General features: G+C 36.3%; 1 protein-coding gene across 1 annotated transcript; it reads left to right on the forward strand.

Moving 5' to 3' along the window:
• The first annotated feature begins 2924 nt into the window (after positions 1 to 2924).
• TYRP1 (tyrosinase related protein 1) lies at positions 2925 to 22847 on the forward strand. The gene is made up of 8 exons (XM_080820783.1): positions 2925 to 3108; positions 3538 to 4006; positions 5284 to 5606; positions 8131 to 8335; positions 12681 to 12848; positions 14958 to 15137; positions 19679 to 19825; positions 20691 to 22847. Exons 2-8 carry the CDS (start codon positions 3622 to 3624, stop codon positions 20894 to 20896), a joined length of 1614 nt encoding a protein of 537 aa, XP_080676909.1. The 5' UTR covers positions 2925 to 3108; positions 3538 to 3621; the 3' UTR covers positions 20897 to 22847.
• The last annotated feature ends 903 nt before the right edge of the window (positions 22848 to 23750 follow it).

Consider the following 23750-nt stretch of genomic DNA (forward strand, 5'->3'; position numbering starts at 1 on the left):
CTCAGGGAAGTGAAGGCACTTTTTTACGAGTGTATTTTTACTGGTATATTTTACAACTCAAAGTGCAGTGCTTTTTCCATTCTCTAGCCTTCTTTTTTTAGAATGTCAGCAGTACTTGCAAAGCACAAACATTTAGTTTTTGAACCAAACTAAGTTGACTTCAGAACCTAAAACTGCCACTTACAAACTACATGATTTTTAAAGAATTTTTAATCCCCAGAAGTCTCTGTGTCTTCATCTGAAAAACAGGAATAAAAGTAAGAGTTTAATAATATTTTTAAAGAATGATATATGTTTGTATAACATTTAATCTTCGACATATAATGTATGTAATGTATAACATATAATGGTGTATGTAACACATTTAGGAAGTAATAGATGTGTATTAATAGTAAAAGATAAAGGGGAGCCTGGGTGGCCCAGTCGGGTAAATGTCTGCCTTCAGCTGAGGTCATCATCCCCGGATAGAGCCCTAGTTGCCTGGATCCCTGCTCAGCAGGGAGCCTGCTTCTCCCTTTCCTCCCCATTTGTGCTCTCTCTCTCTCAAATAAATAAATAAAATCTTTTAAAATAGTAAGTAATAAATACTTACTTATTTCCTGGAGAAAATAAGGAAATATTACTGGAGATAAATTATATCTATTCCTTTAAATGGGAATACGGATTAATCACTAGGCTGGGAGTAAATAAATCAGATGTCTAGCCCTTCTTCACTTAAAAAAAAAAAAGGACTATATGGTACATGGTTCTCTAAAGATCTCTCAGGTCAATATTGAAAAAGAAAGACAAAAAATGTCTTTCTGATGAGTGAGAAAAACAATGAAAATATACTATGTAATAAAAATTACAGGAAGTGTTTGGTACTACGAAGACTAAGTCTTTAAAAGGAAGTGATGAACCATGAGGTTAGGAACTAGCATGTGGGATTGTCAGTCAAGGCCTCTCTGAAGAAGTAACATTGGAACAGAGACCTGAATGAAGTGACACAAAGAGTCATACATTGACCTAGGGCCATGGTAGAGGGGGTAATAAGCTTGCAATTGAACAAAGATGTAACAGGGAGGATGGAAAGAGGTTGTCAGAGATAGGAGGGGCCAGATCACGTAGACTTCTGTAAGCATTTGGGTTTTATTCTATGTGTGTTTAGAAACCACTGAAGAGTTTTATTGAGCGCAGTGATCATCAGGTATTAGCAATAAAAGGTCTGTCAGGCTGCTAAGTGGAGAATAACATCTTGTATAGAGAATACACTCCTGTGTGGTTAGGCATGGAAGGTGAGGAGATAAATTAGTTGCCACAGGGCAGGAAAGAGCTAATGATGGCTTCAAGTTAGACTCTGTTAGTTCAACTAATGAATGTAGTTTGCATGAAATAGAGAAGAAAAACAAAACAAAACAAAACAAAAATGACTTCTGTGTGTTGGGGTTTTTTTCCCCCAAAGCAACAGGATGAACAATGATTCCACTTACTGAGATGGGAAAGATAGAGGAACACATTTTATAAGTGTCTGATTAATCTCTTGGGCACCAAAGTGGATTTAGCGAGCAGGCAGTTAGATATATACATCAGGACCTCTGGGGAGCCACTGTTATTAGAGCTCCTAACTTGGGATTCACCAGTTCATAGATGAATTCCATGTGACTGGATGAGATCACCGTTAGTAGTGATCTCCAGAATGGGAGTCTCGCAATCACCTAAAGGGGTCCAGAAAGAAAAGACCAGGATATTATTTTATACTTATTCTTACATTTAATTTTAATTAATATTATGTGATTTGATACTGATGCCCTCACATTGCACTTATCTTGTATCACACTGCACACAGGGTGCCCTGAGGTAACTGCAGGAATTACATAACAAGGAGGTGTAATGGGCAGAGCTTCATTTTTTTTTTCTTTCAACATAATGTGACACACTGTGGTATACTTATATCTGCACACATGAATATATATGTGAATATATATGAATAGATTACCTAGTTTTTAAAATAGCTTTTTAAAATAAACATTGTATTTTTATGATAATTTTAAATATACAGATAAGTTACACAGATAATACAGAGTTTCCAAATACCCATCACTCTGTTCTCCTAATGTTACCATACATGACCTCAGTTCCTTTGTCAAAATTAAGAAACCAATGGTACATGACTACCACTTTTATTAGAGAGAGAAAAATGATAATCTACTTTGATCCAGTAAGAAGTTGGACTAAAAAATCCAAATAGCCAAAAAGACTATCTGAATATCATTTTCTAGACCTTATTTTTCACCCTTAAATGTACCCCAAGTGCATATGAAACTTGAGATATTGATTAATGTTTGTATGAAGCCACTAAAATTCCCACATTTTTAAAATTTAAAATTAGTGTCCTTGGATTAAGACTGCTTACAGAGAAAGCAGGAGAGAAGAAGACACTCAGTGATTACCTCCTAAACAACAGAAGTAGCAGTGTCCCTGGGATGCTCTGCCACAGAGATGGACCCTACCCCAAAGGAGGGAAGGCAGCTGGAGTACCCAGTTGTCAACACCAGAGGCACCAGGGAAGGCACTGCCATGTGATTTGATGTAATTGTATCTGATCACTCTTCTACTACAATTATTCTCCATAGAAATTATAAGAATGGCAGCATCTGTTTTCAAGACCAAGGATAATCAAAAGCAGATAAACTACTAGTCTAGCCCTGTGTCACTAAGAAAGTGTAAGTAATCTCATTTATTTTCTAAAGATATAAATCAAAGGGAAAAAAAAAAAAAAACCCTAAATCTCTACAATGCAAACAAAAGCTCCCTAGTTTCTCTGACTTCTATTCCAAATTACCGCCTCTGACCTTTTCTTAAAACTTTAAGCATCACAAGGAAATCAGTGGGAAGGGAATCATGTGCTAACGAAGTACTTAAAGAGCAGAAAAACGCACTGGAGTGAAAGGGGATTAGTAAAGGGTGGGGAAGAGGACAAAGCCCCTCCCAGTTTCAGTGAGCAGATTTGGGATTAGTAATCAAGCAGAAACCCACATGCAATTAACTGCTCTGACATCAGGGGAGAAGCAAATATAAAACACTCAGCTCTAAGAGGGGTTCATCAGAGAATCCCCTCCGGAGTGAAAGGTACTGGAGGGAAGCTCTATGGGGAGTGGGTGGACTCCCGCCAAATCTCCATTAGGATGGGAGACTTTAAGTCACAGAAATTAACTCGCTGAAGATGTGCTTCTAATTCTTCTTCCAGCTTCATGGTTAAATGTAATTAATGGCTGTGACCTGCTAATGAATGCTTTTGATAAGAGACATCTATGATGAGTTCTTTTTTTAATAAATAGAAATTTAAAATGAAGAAAACTAAATGCTCAGAGAGGGGATTTAATTATGTAGGTATTATACATGTCAAGTTTCTAAAGGTAAATTAGTATTTTTATGATTCACTAGAAATGTCATTTTACAGATATGAAAGGTATTTTGAAGGGGGTTGGAAAGGGCTCATGCCTGTTTATAACAGCACAGAAGGAGAACTGGCACAATTTCATATTGTTTTCTTTTCAGCCTCCTTTTTTTATTGATGTGCTTCAGTCTCTACACAAAGGGCTGCAAACCAGAGATTTGTTCTTTGCTCTTGTTTAGAGCAGAATGAAACCTCATAAACTCCTCTCCCTGGGATGCATCTTCTTGCCCCTGCTTTTTTGTCATCGGACCTGGGCTCAGTTCCCAAGAGAGTGTGCCACTGTCGAGGCCTTGAGAAATGGTGTGTGTTGCCCCGATCTGTTCCCGCTGTCTGGGCCTGGGACTGACCGCTGTGGCTCCACATCAGGGAGGGGCAGGTGTGAGGCAGTGACCGCAGACTCCCGACCCCACAGCCCTCATTACCCCCATGATGGCAGAGATGATCGGGAGGCTTGGCCCACACGGTTCTTCAACAGGACTTGTCGCTGCAATGGCAATTTCTCAGGACACAACTGTGGGACTTGCCGTCCTGGATGGAGAGGAGTTGCCTGTGACCAGAGGGTTCTCACAGGTAAGTGGGAATATCAATGGAAGAGACACAGTTCTTCCTGAGACTCAATGCATTTAACAGAAACCTAAATCACTGGAGCTGGAAGAATACCTGGAAATCCTATAACTCGGTTGAGGGAGATGAGGCTTGGAGAGGATAATAAATTTATGCAGTTTAAAGAGTCAAGGCTCAGATGTGAGTTATGTGATTTTCTTCTAAAACACTTACTGGGCAACCACGCTATTCAAGGAACTGTGCTATGTGTTTATGACTAGAACTTTTTTTTTTTTTTTTTTAGGTTTTATTTATTTATTTGACAGAGAAAGAGTGAGATCACAAGTAGGCAGAGAGGCAGGCAGAGGGGGAGAGGGAAGCAGGCTCCCAGCTGAGCAGAGAGCCCAATGCAGGGCTCCATCCCAGGACCCTGAGATCATGACCTGAGCCGAAGGCAGAGCCTTAACCTACTGAGCCACCCAGGCGCCCCATGACTAGACCTTTTTGTAACTTCTCAAGGTAGTTATGTTAATGGTCATAAGCGAGGTTCAGAAAGGTCTAATCCATATAGCTGGGACTTGGAAACCCTGGAATTCACCCCTGAGGTCAGTCTAGCTCTAAACCATGAGCTTCTTCCATTGCCCTTGCTAACACACAACGAAACTGCCCACTGTTATGGTCAAGTTCAGCCATTTTAGATGACGAACCTCACCTGTGCCCTATTAAATAGCAATAAATAGCAAAGCTCTGAAGAGTAAATCCAGAAATACTTGGTTGGTTTCTATGTGCCAAACATTGGACCAAAGGGTCTAACAAGAGTTTTATTGAGTCTTTATTATGACCCAGGCTCTGATATAATTTTATGTGTGTACTCTTTAATCTTTACAATTCTGTAAAGCAGATATTGTTTTTACATACACCTGACAGATGAAAAACTGACACTTAGAAAAATGAATGTAGAGTCATAGAATAAGTCTCTGGCCTTAACCTCTATATCATGTTTTTGCAAGGTTTATGGTTTTAAGAATGTAGAAAGAATATAGCAATGGTAAGCAGAACTAATTACAAGATCACAGAATCATAAAGTCCACAGTCAGATTAAAGAAAGCTAACAGAAATCCTAGGGTAAGGGGTGGGGGATGAAAACAGGCCTAAAGAAGGCATTTTAGTAAGAGGTATTTTGAAAAAGTATAAAATGATTTAAACATTCATGCAAATTATCGTTAGTGGGTAAATGGGACACGGTGTTATGATTATGGTTCATGAGGCGGATGCTTTCATGGTTGAATTTTGTATCCCTGAAGTCAGGAGAAACCTTCTGGGCTTAAGTGCAGAAGAGAAGAACCACTTCATCCAGGCCTTAGACATGGCAAAGCGCACAATTCACCCTCAATTTGTCATTGCGACCAGGAGATCAGAAGAAATACTGGGGCCAGATGGCAACACGCCACAATTTGAGAACATTTCCGTTTATAACTACTTTGTTTGGACACACTATTACTCAGTCAAGAAGACTTTCCTAGGGCCAGGACAGGAAAGCTTTGGTGAAGTGGATTTCTCTCACGAAGGACCAGCTTTCCTCACGTGGCACCGGTACCATCTCCTGCAGCTGGAGAGAGACCTGCAGGTATGTGTGGAACATTTCTGTTCTCAGGTCCAGCTTGTAAGTCATCTTAACTCACTGTGTTCTTAATGATGTAAACATGTGATTAATCTGCCTCTGACATTCGTGAAGTTTCTCCCTCTACTGATTACTTACTCATTAATTAATCTTTCTCTTTTGTGAAGGGTTTGTGAAAAGATGGTAGTATCAATGATGAGGGAGCCAGTTGGGACATGTGTAGGTGTGATTTAAAGTGTTGGACATATTCTATAGCTCTGTAATTGAAAAAATGATCTTCATGTGGCTTGCAACAAAAGAATCTCATTTGCTATGTCTTCCTTCTTGAATATAAACCAATACTCCCTCCTCCTGGTTTGGATGAAACAAGTGTGCATACGCTTCTGAGGCTATCAAGTCCCAAATACATCCCCCATTATGCCAGCTGATGATTCTAATACAGTACAGGGCTTAAATTATGGAAAATATCTTTTATATTTATATAGTCATATTTTCATTGAGTGACATTTTGTTTCCATGACCCCTGACACTTCAAGACCTGTGGAAGAAACCTAATAAAATATCATATAAATCAGACAGCATTTTTCCTTAAATAGCATCAACTTTTTGGGGGGCATAAAGTGAACCTTAACCCAAACATAAGTATTTCCTGCTTATTTTTAAGCAGAAAAGCTCTAGCCACATTAAAGGATCCGTTAACACAGATATCTTTATTATCATAGTTTCTTTTGCCAATTGCTTTTTCTTGAGAGAAGTATTGGAATTTTCAAGTGACATTTTAAATGATTATATCTCAACTAGGGAATCCACAGAGTGAACCCGTTTTCTAAATGAAACGAATTCCTTCCCTCAAATTAAAATCTGAAAATTAATCTGAAAATATCTGAGGGCAGAAAAGGTGTTTAGATTCACCTATTGATTTGTAGTATGCCTGCTGTCAGCATTATCACAAGAAAATAAATGGTTGGAATACAGAATAAAATATTGGTATGAAAGCAGTCCAAACGTACGCAGTTTGAGAGTGATTAAATTAATTCATCTGATACTCTGAACTTCATATTTTATAGTTCCGATTACAAGTAAGGCATTTAGTAGATTATGAGTAGATAAATCTGTCATTTGTAATCAGCTCCAGATCTCCGTGCCTTCCAGTCATTTTCCCATGGGCACACCAAAATGAAAGGGCAGGTGGAAAGTATCTAAATGCTTCGATTTTGCCTGTGTAAACTTCAACCTCTATGACTTACAATTTTAAAACCCAACAGCACAAGGGATCCAACAAATTACAATCTAAATGTAATGCACAGTTGAAATGCCACATGAATATGCTCCAGCTCCCAAATGTCAGCTCTGAACCACAAACTGACTCTTATTGATCCCTTGGAAGCTGTCACTAATTTTTGTGAACCAGAACAATGGCTTCTAAACAAGGGCTCTCAGCCCCTGGAGATCAATAACTGAGGACTCCTTGGAAAGCTTTAGGTTCTCTAAAACACCCTGAGGACATGGAAATACTTCCTGGAAAGGGTTTAAAGTAAAAAGGCAGAAAAGTCCTAAATGCTTTGGAGGTGAGATAAAACAATGGCAGGCTCTCCATCTCAATCCCATGCTTTAAACATACTCCCCAAAGGCCTAAGGGGAATGAGAACAAGTACAATAAATGCACGTTTTAGGGAACTCAATAAAAGAAGCATGTGACCTTGAGTCCAGTACATTTAAGAATTGTTGAGTCAGCTCGGAAGGGAAACTTGGACCCTGGTTTATAGAACAGTATGCACAAAGAAGTATTTTGCTTCTGTTCAGTATTTCCTGACGATATTCGTTTCGAGTAGAAACCCAAGTCTTAACAGTTTAGATTCTGAAGCAGGGGTCTTTAAGTAAAACACCCTCAGTGCCCAGGCAGGTAAGGTAAGTGTGAAAGACCTATGTAACCTGTGAAAAGTCAAATCCATGTGTCGGGGGCTTGGAAAATCTGGATTGTACCACTGAGGTCTCCGTTGCTCCGATCCATGGGCTTTTTCCACTGCCCTTGCTAACCCACAAAACATTTAAAAGGCCAGACTCCAAATGCCTGAAGTCGTTTAAGTTAAATTTTAAAAGACAGAAACAAAACAAAAAGTACTGCTCTACATATTTAAAGGCTGGATCTGGCTCCAGACCCAGACTTAGTGAGGCTTGAATTCAAGATATGAAAACAGAAGGAGGTACAGTGTCAAAGAGTGAAAGTTATTATTGGTATTTTTTGGTATAACCAATAGAAATGTGATTACCTGCTTAAAAAAGAAAGGGAAGAATCCCTCCTCCTCCAAAAAAAAAAAATCATTTGCAGGAACTTCTATATGTAGTATATCAGAAGCCTTGTTAAATAAGGTGTTTTATTCCTCTGGCCTCTCAGACACCACTGATACACTCACTGGTTCTAATTGCCCAAAGAGAGCTGATAGAAACACACCGCTGGGGAGAAAACCAAGCGGAGAGGGAGAATTTTAAACAAAAGCAGAGAATACTAATGAAAGTTTCTGTGATCTAGGAAATGTTGCAGGATCCTTCGTTCTCCCTTCCCTACTGGAATTTTGCGACTGGGAAGAACATCTGTGACATTTGCACCGATGACATGATGGGATCGAGAAGCAACTTTGATCCCACTCTGATCAGCCTGAATTCTGTCTTTTCTCAATGGCGAGTGGTCTGTGAATCCTTGGAGGATTATGATACCCTGGGAACTCTTTGTAATAGTAAGTTCTAAATGACATCCAGGGTTCAGAATTCCCTATTAGATAAAGAAATTAAATGTGTTGCCCTTCATTCTACTAAGGACTTTGGAGTAATATCTACTTTTACTATATAGAGAGTCCATGTACAGGTGTATTCCTTGAACACTGGGGCTATTCAAGGCAATCTCAAAGGTTCCAGGGGAGACTAAAACATTTTTATATGGCTTTTCTTAAGCAATTTGGTTAGTGCATTGCTCACTCTCTTATTTTGTAAATGTTCACTGTCTTATTTTGGAAATGTATGGTTATATAAAATTCGTCCTCTAAGCACACTCAGCACTGCTCAGGAGTCATGTGTCTTCTGCTGGACTTCCACAGAAAATTGTGTCCCTGAGAAATCTGAAATGTGCCGAAACAGTTGAAGAGCCCAAAGAGTAAAATTCTAGTCAAAGGGTCAAAACCAAAAGGTGATATGAAGGATATCCTTAAGTACAGGAAGATACTGGGGCACCTGGATGGCTCAGTTGGTTAAGTGTCAGAGTCTTGGTTTTGCCTCAGGTCATGATCTCAGGGCTCTGGGATGGAGCCAGGTACCCTCTCCGTGCTCAGCGGGGTGCCTGCTTGAGATTCTCTCTCTGCCTTTCCCCCTGCTCTCTCTCTCTCAAGTAAATAAAACTAATAAATAAGTCTTTTTTTAAAAGAAAAGGAAAGGAAGGTACTGCGCAGAAAATGTCCGCCAGCCAATCACTTTCCACCTCTCTCAAAGCAAACACATAAAGAGAATGCTTAACCAGCTGTCCTAGCTAGCTAGCATCCATTCTCCAGTGATTTAAATGCCACTTCTGCCTTGGGCCAAGTTTCTGTTATATGTGGATGTGTTCCTGAGTGCACCATTCTCTTCCTTGGATCACATTATTAGTCTCTGTAGTACTAACACAAGGTCTTAATTATTAGAGTCTCCCTACCCTGTCTTATTTTTCTTCTTCAGGCATGCTTAGGTATTTTAAGCTTGTTCTTCCATGTAAAAACTAGATTTCAGGAATTTATTTTATTACTATCTTCGTAGCACATTTTATGTACATTCTTTTAAGTGTAAAATATTAAATTCCTTTATAAACTTTAAAAAAGGATATTCTTAAAAAGAATATTCGAAATAGAACAAAAAAATTCAGTAGATTTTTTTCACCATGAGAAGATTATTGAGCTGTGTATAGGAATAAGGGAAGAGGGAAGTGGCAGTGTATTAATTTTTTTTTTCTGTAGAAGCTTAAAACTTAGAATAAAAATTTTGTTTGTTTAGCATGCTGAATGAGTAACCCCACCTTGAAATACAATTGAGAATCAATATATCTTCAGATACCAAAACATTAATTTTTGAGCAGGCTATTGTATTTTGGCCTGGGATTTTTTTTCCAGACATTTTCGGATCATACAGATAATTGGATGCCAAAATGTAGCATAGTTTAAATAGGTAAATAGGAGAGAAGATATTGTTTTATCACAGTCTCTTGGTCAATTAGTCTAAGTCTCATAACAGGACACACAGTTTCATGAAAAACTGAAGATTATGTATTTTAAATGAAACAAATTTGAAGATTACTCCTTGCCTTAGTTCAAAATATAAATGCCAAGCATTTTATTTATTAGGCCTGTGAAAGATAAAAGGAAACTAATAGCTGATTCAACACATGCTATGCAACTGATATGGTGCCAAATGCTTTAATATGATACCATATTTAATTCTCCTAGAGAGGGGCACCTGGGAGGCTCAGTTGGTCAAGCCTCTGTCTTCTGCTCAGGTCATGATCCCAGAGTCATGGGATCCATCAAGTCCTAAGCCTGGCTCCCTGCTCAGCAGGGAGCTGGCTTCTCTCTGTCCCTTTTGCCCCTCCCCCCTGCTTGTGCTTACATGCTCTCTCTCACTCTCTCTAATAAATAAATAAAATCTTTAAAAAAACAATTCTCCTAGAGATTCTTTCCTTTCTTTACTGTTCTTGGATGAAATGATCCATTCCTGCGGTTTTGTTGATCATATTTTACAGGACAGCCATGCATGTATATATTACATGCCTGTGTTTTCATGGGCTTGTTGCGCCATGTCTCTCCAATGTTCCATTAATGTGCCAAACTTGGTAGAATGAATTAGGGACACCTAAGCCTCTTCTAACCAGTAAAATATCATGTTTGATTCATCACATGAAAAATACTGTTGTTTCTACACAGTATTTCCTCCATCTACTTTCTCCTTCACACACTCAGAACTTTTTATTCCTTCCTGCATGAAAACTCCAAAAGACTCCAATCTGTACAGTGTTTTTAGGTGCATTTTAGGCAGAGGTTTTCCATGCCTATTTAGGTCCAAACCTAAATACACTTGGGTTAAATTAAACTGGTTTAAACTAGTTTCTTTACTATCTGAATTCTCCACTATGAAACTCCATGAGGGCAAAATTAGAAATGTGGTGTTTTCGAAACCCATGGGATTTTTTATTTTTTCTTGGAATTTATTGACAGCTCCTGACCAATAATCCCTAAAACATAAACTTGAATTGGTAGATTAGCCAGTGGTATCTGAAACTTCTAATAATAATGTATACCTAAAAAAATGTACATCTACTTTCTAATCTCAATATTGTCATATGTTTGATTTTTATATTATATAAATAAATTTGCTATGCTAATTCATCAGGTATTAACTGTTAGATCAGTTATGAACATTACAACATAATGTTGTAAGCTTTACGAATGAGGTAAAATGTATACAAGTTGCAGTTTTAAGATCACCTCTCCCGGGGCACCTGGGTGGCTCAGTGGGTTAAAGCCTCTGCCTTCGACTCAGGTCATGATCTCAGGGTCCTGGGATCGAGCCCCGCATCGGGCTCTCTGCTCGGCGGGGAACCTGCTTCCCCCTCCCTCTCTCTGCCTGCCTCTGCCTACTTGTGATCTCTGTCTATCAATAAATAAATAAAATCTTTAAAAAATAAATAAATAAAAAAAATAAAATAAAATGAGATCACCTCTCCCATCCCATAAATGCAGATTATTCTGCATATACTAGTAGAACACACACATTCCCCTGGGGACCACTGGAACAGACAAATGCAAAAGGCTCCTAACCAATCTCCTTTCCTCCTACCTACCTAAGACTTCTCTTCACTTCCTGTTGAATTAAATATGTTTCCCCTATTGCTCTTTATTTCTTCACGGTATGGTTCTGGTCTAGCTTTTCATTGTTCTCACCGTCCACTACTCTCATACATTACCCTGTGCTCAAGGCAAGTTATTTCCCACACAGGCCCTCTTTTATAGCCGACATGATCTTTCCATACATCAGCATACACCAAACGATGATTTAGCATCTGTTACATGCCAGACACTCTACCAAGATTAAGGGGTGCTGGTGAGCGAGTACAGAGAGCATTCTTGCTCTGACAGTACATATCTTATAGACAGGAGAAGCTTATCATCTGTCATTACTACCTCTGCCTAAAATGTCTGACTTGTAACATTTCTCCTGTTTCACCTGAAAATTCTCCTCAGTCCTTCGGGGCTCTTTGCACATCTCTCTTCTTTAATGACACCCTTCTGGAGTCATTCAACTAGAAAGGATTGATATTCTCTCTCAGTCTCTCTCTGTCTCTTTGTCTCTGTCTCTCTGTCTCCCTCTCTGTCACTCTCTCTCTGTCTCCTTTCTCTACCTTCCTGTCTTCCTCTTTCTCTCCCTCCCTCCCTCCCTTAAGGCACCTATCCTATTACCCCTAGTATCACAGCTCTTTGTTTCCTGTTTGTCTTACTGCCTTTTAAAAAGTCTAATTATTTCTCACATCAATTGCTCTAAAACATGAATTGATTGAAGTACAGACCATGTCCCAAAGAGATTTTGGATTGCTTTTCGTTATTTCTCTGAAGGCTTGAAACAAATAACATTTGAGTACAAAATTTCACATATATGTGAAATACAGATTTCACCGTGGAATTTAGGTTTATGAGATTATTTTGGTAAAATTCAATTTTCCAAGGAATTTTTACATTAATATAGTCTCACTACAGAAGCATACATCGGTTAAAAATATCAGAACCTCTACCTATTTGTGATTTTATAGATTCCATTGATTTTATAGATCACATATATATTTTAAAATCTTCTATTGATTTTATGGGTCACATATCTAATTCTGTTCACAGAAGTGGCCATGATAACTTAGATTTCCTCACTGTAATGCTCCTAAGTAAGCATTCTCAAAAATTTTCTCTTCTACCAAGGAGAACTTATCTTTCCATGTTCTTGCTATTAATAAAAATTAAAGAGCAAAGATAAGATCTCTAAATATTCTATAAATGTTTACATAGTCCATCCTTTTTCCAGGTACTGAGGGTGGACCAATTAGGAGAAATCCAGCTGGAAATGTGGCTAGACCAATGGTGCAACGTCTCCCTGAACCACAGGATGTCGCTCAGTGCTTGGGAGTTGGTGTATTCGACACCCCTCCTTTTTATTCCAATTCTACAAACAGTTTCCGGAACACAGTGGAAGGTAAGTAAAAGAAATCAGCGTTTTGAATTCATCTGGTTATCACAGTAAACTGAACTGTTCACGTTCAGATCTTTTTGAAAAATCTTTGAAAGCTGCATTGATCCTGTGAATTTACAGGAATGTTGCTTCCAGTTATGATGCAGTCACAGTTCTTTGCTCAAGAAAGAACTTGTTAAAGAAAAGTGTCAGACCATGAAACTCTTTTTAATTACCATAGGAGAAGCCCTTGGAAATTGTTCTTCAATCTCTTAAATACCTAAAAAGTATTTAAACAAATCTGTTAGGTGGCTGATCAGTAAGTGTATAACTATATCAAATTCTAGTAGAGTCAAATAATATTCAAGACTTCGAGAGCTTATTAAAATTTTTTCTTAAAAAATAACAATAAAAAATTCTAAACAATTAGTTGACAGCCAATAAAGCCTGGTTGGGGCATTCACTTTATTTAAGTTTGTATCATCCTGTAACTTTTCTAAAAGGTCTAAAAATATTCAAATTATCATGTAATGATATTTACTTTTATTTTCCTTATTTAATTCAAGCATTTTAAAGCTGAGAAGACTAAAGACCAAAGAGCTACAGTGAATATCCCCCAAGATACTCAGTAACAGAGCACAATTTCAAATCCAAATTTTCTAAGTCCAGTGTCTTTATATGATGAATTTTGATATTGCTAAATCATTATTGAAACATATTTAAAGTTTTAAAACAACAGAATCACATTTAAGTATTAAAAACCTCTTACTGTCAAAATTCACATTATATGTAGCATTAAACACATTAGACTCCTCCCTCTGAAAAAGAATGGGAATAGATCTCTCTGGCCCCATGATCTGAGATACTTGAAACATAAATCTCATCATTATTTTCATTCTCTCCCCTTTTATCATCAAAAGTGTATGCCATTCTCTTCTATCTTCATGTTAATTTTAATAATTAAATACGGATGCACTGATTTGTAGATTATTCAATACATCATCGCTATATTTTGACTAAACTGGTATATATAAACTAAGGCCGTAAGCACTAATTTTTAAAAGAATGTGTAGATTGCATCTTACTGAAGCTCAATCAAAAGACGAATTGCTCTGATGTCCTGACAGAACATATGAAAAGGACCAGCCCCTACCAACATGCCCATTATGTTACAGGCAATCTTTAAATATTTTATAAATAAAAACAATAATGGGATAAAAGTATGAATCATGGCGAAATAAATGAGTGTAATTATACAAATGGGTTAATGTATTTTAAATTCTAATTTTATGTTATAGTATGTAACTTTTCCCTGCTGTCCCACCTCTGATTCTTACTCCATCCCACATCATAAACCCTCCATTTTTGTTTGTGATCTTTCCTCACCTTTTGCCATATGAAAATATGTATGGAAAATACGTATATAATATGGGGATATATAACATGAGAAATATATATAATGCATGTAGTAGAGGAAATGTACATATTATATGGGAATAGCATATATATATCATATAGAATATGGGAAATGTATATGTAGAATACAGATAATTATCAAAAGTCCTAGAAATATTTCAACCAATAGGCTGTCCAGATGTTTAAAACTCGTACAGACATGATAAGAACGTTCTGAGAAATTGTGACTTTTCTACAAAAATAAGATAACTTCCCAAAAATAAATATGCTGACAGTCAAAAGGAATAAGGCAGGAAACTAAAGGAACATCTGGCAATGTAAGTTCTAGGACAGTCAGAGGGATGTTCTCCCAATTGTGCCAGCAGTTTTTAGAAGAAGCTGGAGATTTCCATTGTCTTTGTTTCCACTAGACCAATGTTTGCCTTGTCAAAATAGTGTGTTCTATATATTTTGACCGGTATCCTTTGCAGGCCATTATTTTTAACGCAGAGGCTACATTTAGCAAATCAGGCCACTAGCTTAAAGCTAACCAAGCTCTGGGTGGAGCAGGAAATGTCACCAACCGTAGGTACAGAGAAGCAGTGCTACTACAGTAAAGTAAAAATTGGCCTGAGAAGCTTTGGAAAATTTTTTTCCCAATTTAATCACTGCCACTGATTTGGAAAGTAAGATGCTTGTGATGGCTTTTACTAGTCTCACCCATGTTTTTTTATCTAGGTTACAGCGATCCCACAGGAAAATATGACCCTGCCATTCGAAGCCTTCACAATCTGGCTCATCTGTTTCTGAATGGAACAGGGGGACAAACCCATTTATCTCCAAATGATCCTATTTTTGTCCTCCTACATACTTTTACTGATGCAGTCTTTGATGAATGGATGAGGAGATATAATGCTGGTGAGATGTTTTCATACGCTTTTTTGCAGGCTCAGCAAGGACACTGCTTGGGTGATAGAGCTATCACTATAGAGTAAGCACTCGACACATCTGAACTACACTTCAAAATAAGGATAAAATAGCTGTGATATCTAGACGTTTCCAAATGTCCCAAACTACTTTGAAAATGCAGATGAAACATCTCTTACAACGGTTATAAGATATTTATTAGCATTCACTCAGACTAAGCACATAATCCCTTCCCATTTTGTATGAAAACATGACTATCACACTCCTCAATTTTTTCTTCCCCGTATCTTCCAGTGAACATTGGCATTGCCTTTTTCTTTCTTTTTTTTTTTTTGGAACGTTCTCATTGTGAATAAAAAAATCCTACTGAGCTCTTCCTCAATACCCAAAAGACAAAAAAATTATACTCACAGTCCACAGTTTTGATTTTTATTACTTTTGGCCTCTTACAAATGGAAATTTTATTCAACTTGAAAAGTTAATGTTGGCTTTTTATCACTGCATAAATAATCTCTTTCAACTTCGTTTTAATGCATTTTTAAAAAATATTATTTAAAAGGCCATTTTCCCTTCAGTTCTACTCAGCTGAGAGGCTCACATTACTTTTCAAATAACAAAAGTGCTTCTATCGGTTAAAATGTCATGAATTTTCATATTTCAAAACTGTTCTAAATTTTTGCTTCTGTGCCTTTACTTCATCACACACATAAACATAATGTAGGGGATTAACTATTGATTTATCTATCCAATTTGGCCAGTCTCTTATTTCTGTGTGTGTGTGTGTGTGTGTTTATACACCAGAAACCTCTAATCCAACCTGATTAGGAGCATTAACTAATGTATTGATCAAAATCGTATGTTCCATCAGAAAATCCCTGAAGAATCAAATAACTTACATGTAAATATTCGCTCATCAACCTGCTATGAATTCACTGATTGGAGTGCCACCTTATTTCACATGTATTTACATACATACCTACAAACATAATGAATTACCTAGAATTTAAATGTCTATTTTTTAAGTAAAACAAGAAATTAACAATGCTTGAGATGCAATGAATGCAGTATTATTGTAGATTTTCATAATGGCTGCCTTATCTTTACAACCATAGTGCTCACTCCTAAATCTTACCCAATATCTCAGGCATTCATCTTCAACAAATCTTTGCTAAGCATTCATATATTTAATATAACACAACATCCTTCTCTTTTCACAGTCATAATTATCATTTTGTGTGTGCTTAGCTATATTATTTTTAGGACGATAGCAAGTAAATGGGAGTTAATAGGTTTAGGAATGAACAAAAACTTTCATTAAATATACACTTCTGGGAACTAGACAATGATGTACAAACTGCACTTACGCAGCCATTCAAAATGGACTGTTTGTAAGTTTTTCTTATGTAACACTCACTTAAAAAGTCAGAAGTGCAGAATCTTGGTTACTCTGGCAAGTCTCTTAAGGGGAGCTTTCTTTCATCCATGTAAACAAACGTTCCTGTGCCTGACATATCTTGATTGAAAAGATCATTATTTCACATTCATAACAATCCATTAAAGGTCATTGATGAACCAGATAAACACCTTTGCTTCTTAGCTAATTTCTTCTTGCTCCCTTTGTGTATGCTGTAAATAGCGTAAGATCTCTCAGTTACCTGGAGAGTAATGGAGGGAAAAGCACCGTAAATGCAAAATAGGGAACCTGAAGCCTATTCTGACAAAATATGGCCATAAAATTATAGCACAAGCCAATGTAAACACTAATAAATTGCATGAACACTAAACACTAACACTTAACTACCCACTTAAATATCCCATGTACCTGCAAATGTCCTTGAAAAACAGTGTCATAGAACAACTATGTTAAAGAAAAAATAAAACGATTGGAAAAATTTCTAAAATTATCCATATAGTAGAAGCCTTTGTTGAAAATAAGTCTATGAGTGGAGGAAGGAATTATATTTTCAAAATGTATTAAACAGCTTTTATAGATAATGAGAACTCTTCAAAAATCATAAGATTATAAAATTATTAGGATCAGATGGAATAAGAGTTACATTTTACAGCTGAAGGAAATTATAGTCATTTACACGGAAATGTCTATTACAGAATCCTTTCATTAGATGAGGTAGAACAATATAGAATATCCAAACTAATACTAATTTTTATTCACTAACATTTTTTATCTATGTTCACATTTACTTCAAATCTCTTTTTTTTTCAAATGAGAATTGTGTGAATTAAGTTTTAAATATAGTACGCCAGAAGTTCAGTGAATTTTTCAGAAGAAGCAGTTTATATATTTCCTAGACCAATCACTACTATTATGCCCTGAAAGAAATGAAGTAATTATACACACACTCAAATCCTTTCACATATATTATCTGATTCCATATCCTGGTTATTGTGAATAATGCTACAATAAACCCGGATGCAGACATCTCTTTGAGATACTAATTTCACATCTTTTAGATATACCACCAAAAGTGATATTGCTGGATCATATGGTGGTTCTATTTTTATATTTTGAGGAACTTCCATTCTGTTTCCATAGTAGCTGCACCAATTCCCACCAACAGTGTGCAACGGCTCTCATTTCTCCACACTCTTGCCAACACTTGCTATTTCTTTTCTTTTTGATAATCGCCATCCTAAGATATGTGATCTCTCATTACAGTCCTAATCTGCATTTTCTGATGATTAGTGATATTCAGTACCTTTTCACATACCTGTTGCCCATTTGTAAATCATCATGTCATACATCTTAAATATATACAATTTTTTTGTCAGGTGGACCTCAGAAAAGCTGGAAAAAATACTATGAGCACCTACTATTCCCCTACATTGTCTTCTAGATACCAGAAATACAGTAGCATACAAAACACACAAAAATAGTTTCCCTCCTGGAACCCTCCTAGTTGTTAGTAGAAATGATAGTAAAAATATGTAAGTAAATATATAGTGTGTTAGATGGGGGAAAGTCTTTTTAAGCAAAGAAAATCAGGAAAGTGGTTAGGGGGTATGAGGTAAATACATGGGGGAAGATCATCCCTAGGTGAGCAAAGGAGCCCACTCCGACTGGAGAGTGGAGGGAAAATGATGGGAAATAAGGTCAGAGGGACAACAGGTGGAGATTTTGAGGAATATTAGATGTACTTCTAGGATGGGGAGCCCCTGAAGGGTCTTGCATAGGAAAGTTTCATGACAATTCTGCTGTTACTGTTTATTATTTTTATGATTATTCCTCCACTCATTTTAATGGGTATAACTTTATCACATAGCTGACGCTGAACTGGGTTGAGGCTGACCAAGTCAGGATCTAGTAGAAAGGTGAAATGAAAAGTTAAAAAATTATCTAAATTATTAACTTTAATATCTAACTTTAATAAATAATTAACAATAATACACGAAAATGTGAGCTCCTTGAAGACAGGCATTTTGTCTGTTTTGTTCAGTGTCATCACCTCCACGGCTAGACCAGTGTCTGGCACTGGTAAGAGCTCAATGGATTTGAATAGATAAATATTTAATTAGCATTAATACATAGTAAATTAAAAGTCACAAAAATATAAACATCTGCATACCGTTTTTATGATCAAAAATGTTTTTTTCAAAGTAGATGCTAAAACACTCTTCTGAGCTTCCTAGGATCACAGTGACTGTTCAGGTAATATATTTCTTGCAAACAGAAAATCGAATACTCCATTAGCCTTCTCACTCTTCTCACCCGGCTCTTCTAAATATATTCCCACTCATGTCCTGCCCAAGCCCATTTCCAACTCTGGTCTTGAGATATCCCATCTGGTTTAGTTGTATTGACAAAAATGCAGAACAACAATAACAAAAAAGAATAATCTTTTGCCACAAAGAGCATATCACTCTTTTTATCCCTGATGACAGAAACTCACTAATAATATAAATGCCTGTAATTTGCATTTAAGTAGAAAGAGGAGAGGAGGCAGGAGGTAAATAATATTTCAGGAGCTTGATTTAAAATTTTAAGTGTTTTTTCTAACAGAGTATCTGGAGATAAGTTAATATTTATATCTCTGAAAATAAACAGAAAAAGTGAAGAATACTAAACAGATATATTTCTATTCAAGGACAAACTTCCATTATATACAGTACCTCTCAAATTTAAATTTTAGATGAAGCTACAGCAAACTACAGGTCCATCTTTTTTAAACTCTGAAAAATAACTTCAATGATTTTTTTCAAATAAGCTTTTGTAATTTAAAAATAAAACAATTAATGATCATCATAGATGATAAAATATTAAAACTTCCCTGCTTTTAAACTTTCTTGATCTATTGAATGATATGCGAGTGCTGTATTCAAAGCATTTGAACTCTGTTTTATGCAATTCCCTGTTCTGCTATGGTGAAACTATTTTTATGTCTTTTTTCAGTATAAATTATAAAAGAAATTTTTATGTTATCCTAGAATATTTCAGGTCACCTTCAGAACATAATAATAATCTATTAATACTAACTTTATTATGTCTTTAACAAGATGTCTTTGGCATATTTTAGATGTATCCACATTTCCACTGGAAAATGCCCCTATTGGGCACAATAGACAATACAACATGGTACCATTCTGGCCCCCAGTTACCAACATAGAAATGTTTGTTACTGCTCCAGACAATTTGGGATATACTTATGAAGTTCAATGGCCAAGTGAGTATTGAAAATGTAACTACTGTGGAAATTTCCAAAAGCAAATTTGTTGCCTTTTAAGGTAATCACAGTATTCTGTGGCCTATATTTTCCACTTAGATTTAGAAGGTGTTACTTGGATTTTTATTTTGGGATAAAGAGATTAAATTTAACATTTGTTGAGAGCCTACTCTGACCGGGAATTAAGTTGATTATATAGCACACTATCACATTTAATCCCTACAACCCTCTGAGATAAGTATTGTAATCCTCATTTTACATGTAAGGAAGAAGGGGCTGGCCATGATTAGTTGAGAAAGGATAAATGTCAAAGATCACATTTTTAGTAGGCAGGGAGAATTAATTTTGAGCTTAGACCCGTTAATATGCCCCAATTTATTCTACTACATAATTGTGCCTCCTTATCTTTATTCTGGAAAAAAAAAAAAAAAAGGAGTGAGATACTGCTCACTGCTTTTTCTGAGATTCTGAAATTGAAAAGTTTCTTGTTTAATTTCCAGTTCCTTCCCAACAAAGGCAGTGGAGTGGAAGAGCACACAGCACGTAGATTCTGAAAGACTTGGGCTCTAAAACCGACTCTGGTGCCTCCTAACCAAGGGACCCAAGTGGTTCAAACCCTACAGCATCATTGTCTCAACCTTTAGAATGGAATTAATAATAACTATCCCAATAGGGTCCACTTATTATGAGAAATTGGGAAGTGCCTTCAAGATAACAAGTGCTATTATCAGCAATGTGGCCAGTAAAAATTATATATGAAAAATGTGTTAAATGCCTGCAACAATGTCTAAGTTTAGGGTGTCTGATTTTTGGGAGGCAACTATTTTACTGTTTATTTTTTATTCTCCTTTTATTTTTCCAATAGGTCGGAATCTTAGTATTTCTGAGATTGTCACTATAGCAGTAGTTGCTGCTTTATTACTGGTTGCAGTCATTTTCGCAGGGGCTTCTTGCCTGATTCGTGCCAGAAGCAACATGGATGAAACAAATCAGCCTCTTCTCACTGATCAGTATCAACACTATGCTGAAGACTATGAAAATATGCAGAATCCTAATCAGTCTATGGTCTAATGACAAACGACCAATTCACTTAGGTACTAGTATCACAAAAACACTTGGTTGAAAAATAATAGATTAAATTGCTTAGTGTATTTTCTTTCCCTCTGTTACTTTCTTCCTTATGCATGCACTTGTTAGAATTAAAGCTCCAAATATTGTTTTTCATAACTAGGAAGAGTCAAAATATTTTTTAATGGGATCTAGGTTTCAAATCTTTAAAATGGTAAGTTGTATGTTAACTAACCAAAATTTGAAACAATAAAAAATAAAATAAAATAAAACAGTAGTTTGTAGGCAAATACCCTAACTGCTAACCCTAATTTCTAACCCTAACCCTAACTCTAACCCTAACACTAACCCTCTTGAGAGGTCCCTGAACAACAAAATACCAAGGACATACCCTAACCCTAACCCTAAATCTGACAAAGTGGCTTCCTGAGTACATGATAAGAAGCTGAGAAGCAGCCTAGTTATCCTAGAGAAGACCCCAAACTCTTAAGAATTGGTAGTATTTCCGAAAATGGGTGTGAAGGTAAAGATTTAAAAGAAAAAAAAATGGTAGGTTGCACCAACTCCATGGTATTTAAGCAGAGTGTGAAGGTTTTGGGCACATTTTACAAGTCAACTATATGACAATGTTAATAAGCTATTGTGCTCTGTTTATGTATAAAGAAAAATCACGATAGTAAATCTGATTAAAATACAGGAGTAAGAATTTCTACAATGTAAAATGTAAATATCTTTCCGTTCACTTACATTGGACAACAGATACATAGGATGCCACAATTATTAGTTAAAATCAATTATGTGGAGCTATAAATGAGATCCCAATTAATTTTTTCAAACGAGAATTCCCCGTTGGACATCAGCATACATTTTAGTCCAAGGTTCAAAGTTGCAAAAAAATCATAATCACTGTCACATTTTGAAGTGGTAAAAACGTCACTTTGTTTAAAGGACAATTGATACTGCCTCTGTTTGCCACTATGTTCTACCTCTCAATTCACTGAAAAAGGAACAACCCATTTGTACATTTCACCTCCCAGTTCCTCTCCCAGCATCTTAGAGGTCCACAAGCAAACCACTAAGGTGAAGAACACACAGTACGGTGTTCCACAGTTACCATTCAATTCACTGTGTTTACCCCAAATAGCATTCTCTTATCATTTACCAGCCTTTTATATGTTTTCAAAACAAAGTATTTAAAATATTATTTCATCAGCTACCCTTTTCTATGCAATCATGCAAAACTGTCATCAATTTTTTTCTTCTTCCTAGCTTCTAACATAAAATATTTTTTAGTATTTTTGATCTTGGGGTACTGAAACAATATTCCCAAAGAACTTTAAAGGCTGGTCACTGTGAAAAAACATTTTCGATAAAATAGGTAAAAAGAAATACTAACAGTGGTAATCATACACTACAGAAAATGGAGATTCTGGTATTCCCAACTCAAGAAATAGAAACTAGATTAAAGTTCAATACACACAGGGATGCCTGGGTGGCTTAGTTTGTTAAGCATCTGCCTTCGGCTCAGGTCATGATTCCAGGGTCCTGGGATGGAGCCAGACATTAGGCTTCTTGTTCAGTGGGGGTGTCTGCTTCTCCCTCTCCCTCTGCCACTTCCCCTGCTCATGATCTCTCATTTGTTTTCTGTCAAATAAATAAATAAAATACTTTAAAAAAACTTTAAAAAAGTATGTACCCACAATTGGTTACTGGTTTTCCCTATACTAAGCAACCATAAGGCTATGGGCACAAGATAAATAAACAAAATGTGATAGTGAAGGAGAATGCATATACTAATAGTGTCTTTTTTTAATTTTCAAATAGCATTAATGAATTGATTTTCTGAATACATTTGATTTATTAAAATACTACATACACATAGCTTTTCAGATAACCTATTGTATAATGTAAGATTTCTTTTCATATAAATGTCAATAAAATCAAATCCACCACATCATATTCTTAGAGATTTTTTTAAGTACTCATTTCACAAACATTTATTAGGCATATCCTCGATTTTTAGACACGGTTCCAGGTACTGTGGATTGGGGAGGGAAAAGTAAGAAATACAAAATTGAGAAAGTCACATTTGATGTGGGCTTCAAGGAAAGTTAATGGATTTACCAAATACAAGAGTAGAGAAGGGTACTTCATGCAGAAATGACAGTAGGAGCAAAGTGACAGAAGTTTGGATAAGCATGGAACATTCAAAAATATGCAGTAGGTCAGTGTGGTTAGAACATAGTTTTCATGGGGAGAGTTGAAAGATAAATCGGGAAAAAAATCGGTGTCCTGTATGAAGTCCTGACAAGTTTGGAATTCATTCTACAGGTAAGAGGGAGCAGGGAAGAGTCACAAGTAAAGAATGTTTTACAAAGATAATGATGGTGGTGATGTTTGTAAATAACATATATTAAGAATAATTTGGAATAGTTAAAGTAAAAGCAGAGACTAGCTAATATCAAAATATTTCATGGGACAGAGGAGGAGGGCCTATCATAAAACATAAACTTTAATTCTAAAAACAAAAACAAACAAACAAAAACAGGGCACCTCGGTGGCTTAGTCAGCTAAGAGTCTGCCTTCAGGTCATGATCTCAGGGTCCTGGGATCAAGCCCCACATCAGGCTTTCTGCTCAGCAGGGAGCCTGCTTTCTCCCACTCCCTCTGCCTGCTACTCCCCCTGCTTATGCTCTCTCTCTCTGTCTCTCTGTCATATAAATAAATAAATAAAATCTGTAAAATAAAATAAAAATAAATACATAAATTTAAAAAAATACATAAATTTAAAAAAAAAATTTAAAAAGACAATTATAAGAGAAAGCTACACCCATTATATTGTAACTGTAACTTTGAC

The sequence above is a fragment of the Martes martes genome, assembly GCF_963455335.1.
Source record: "Martes martes genome assembly, chromosome: 12".
Lineage (NCBI taxonomy): Eukaryota > Metazoa > Chordata > Mammalia > Carnivora > Mustelidae > Martes > Martes martes.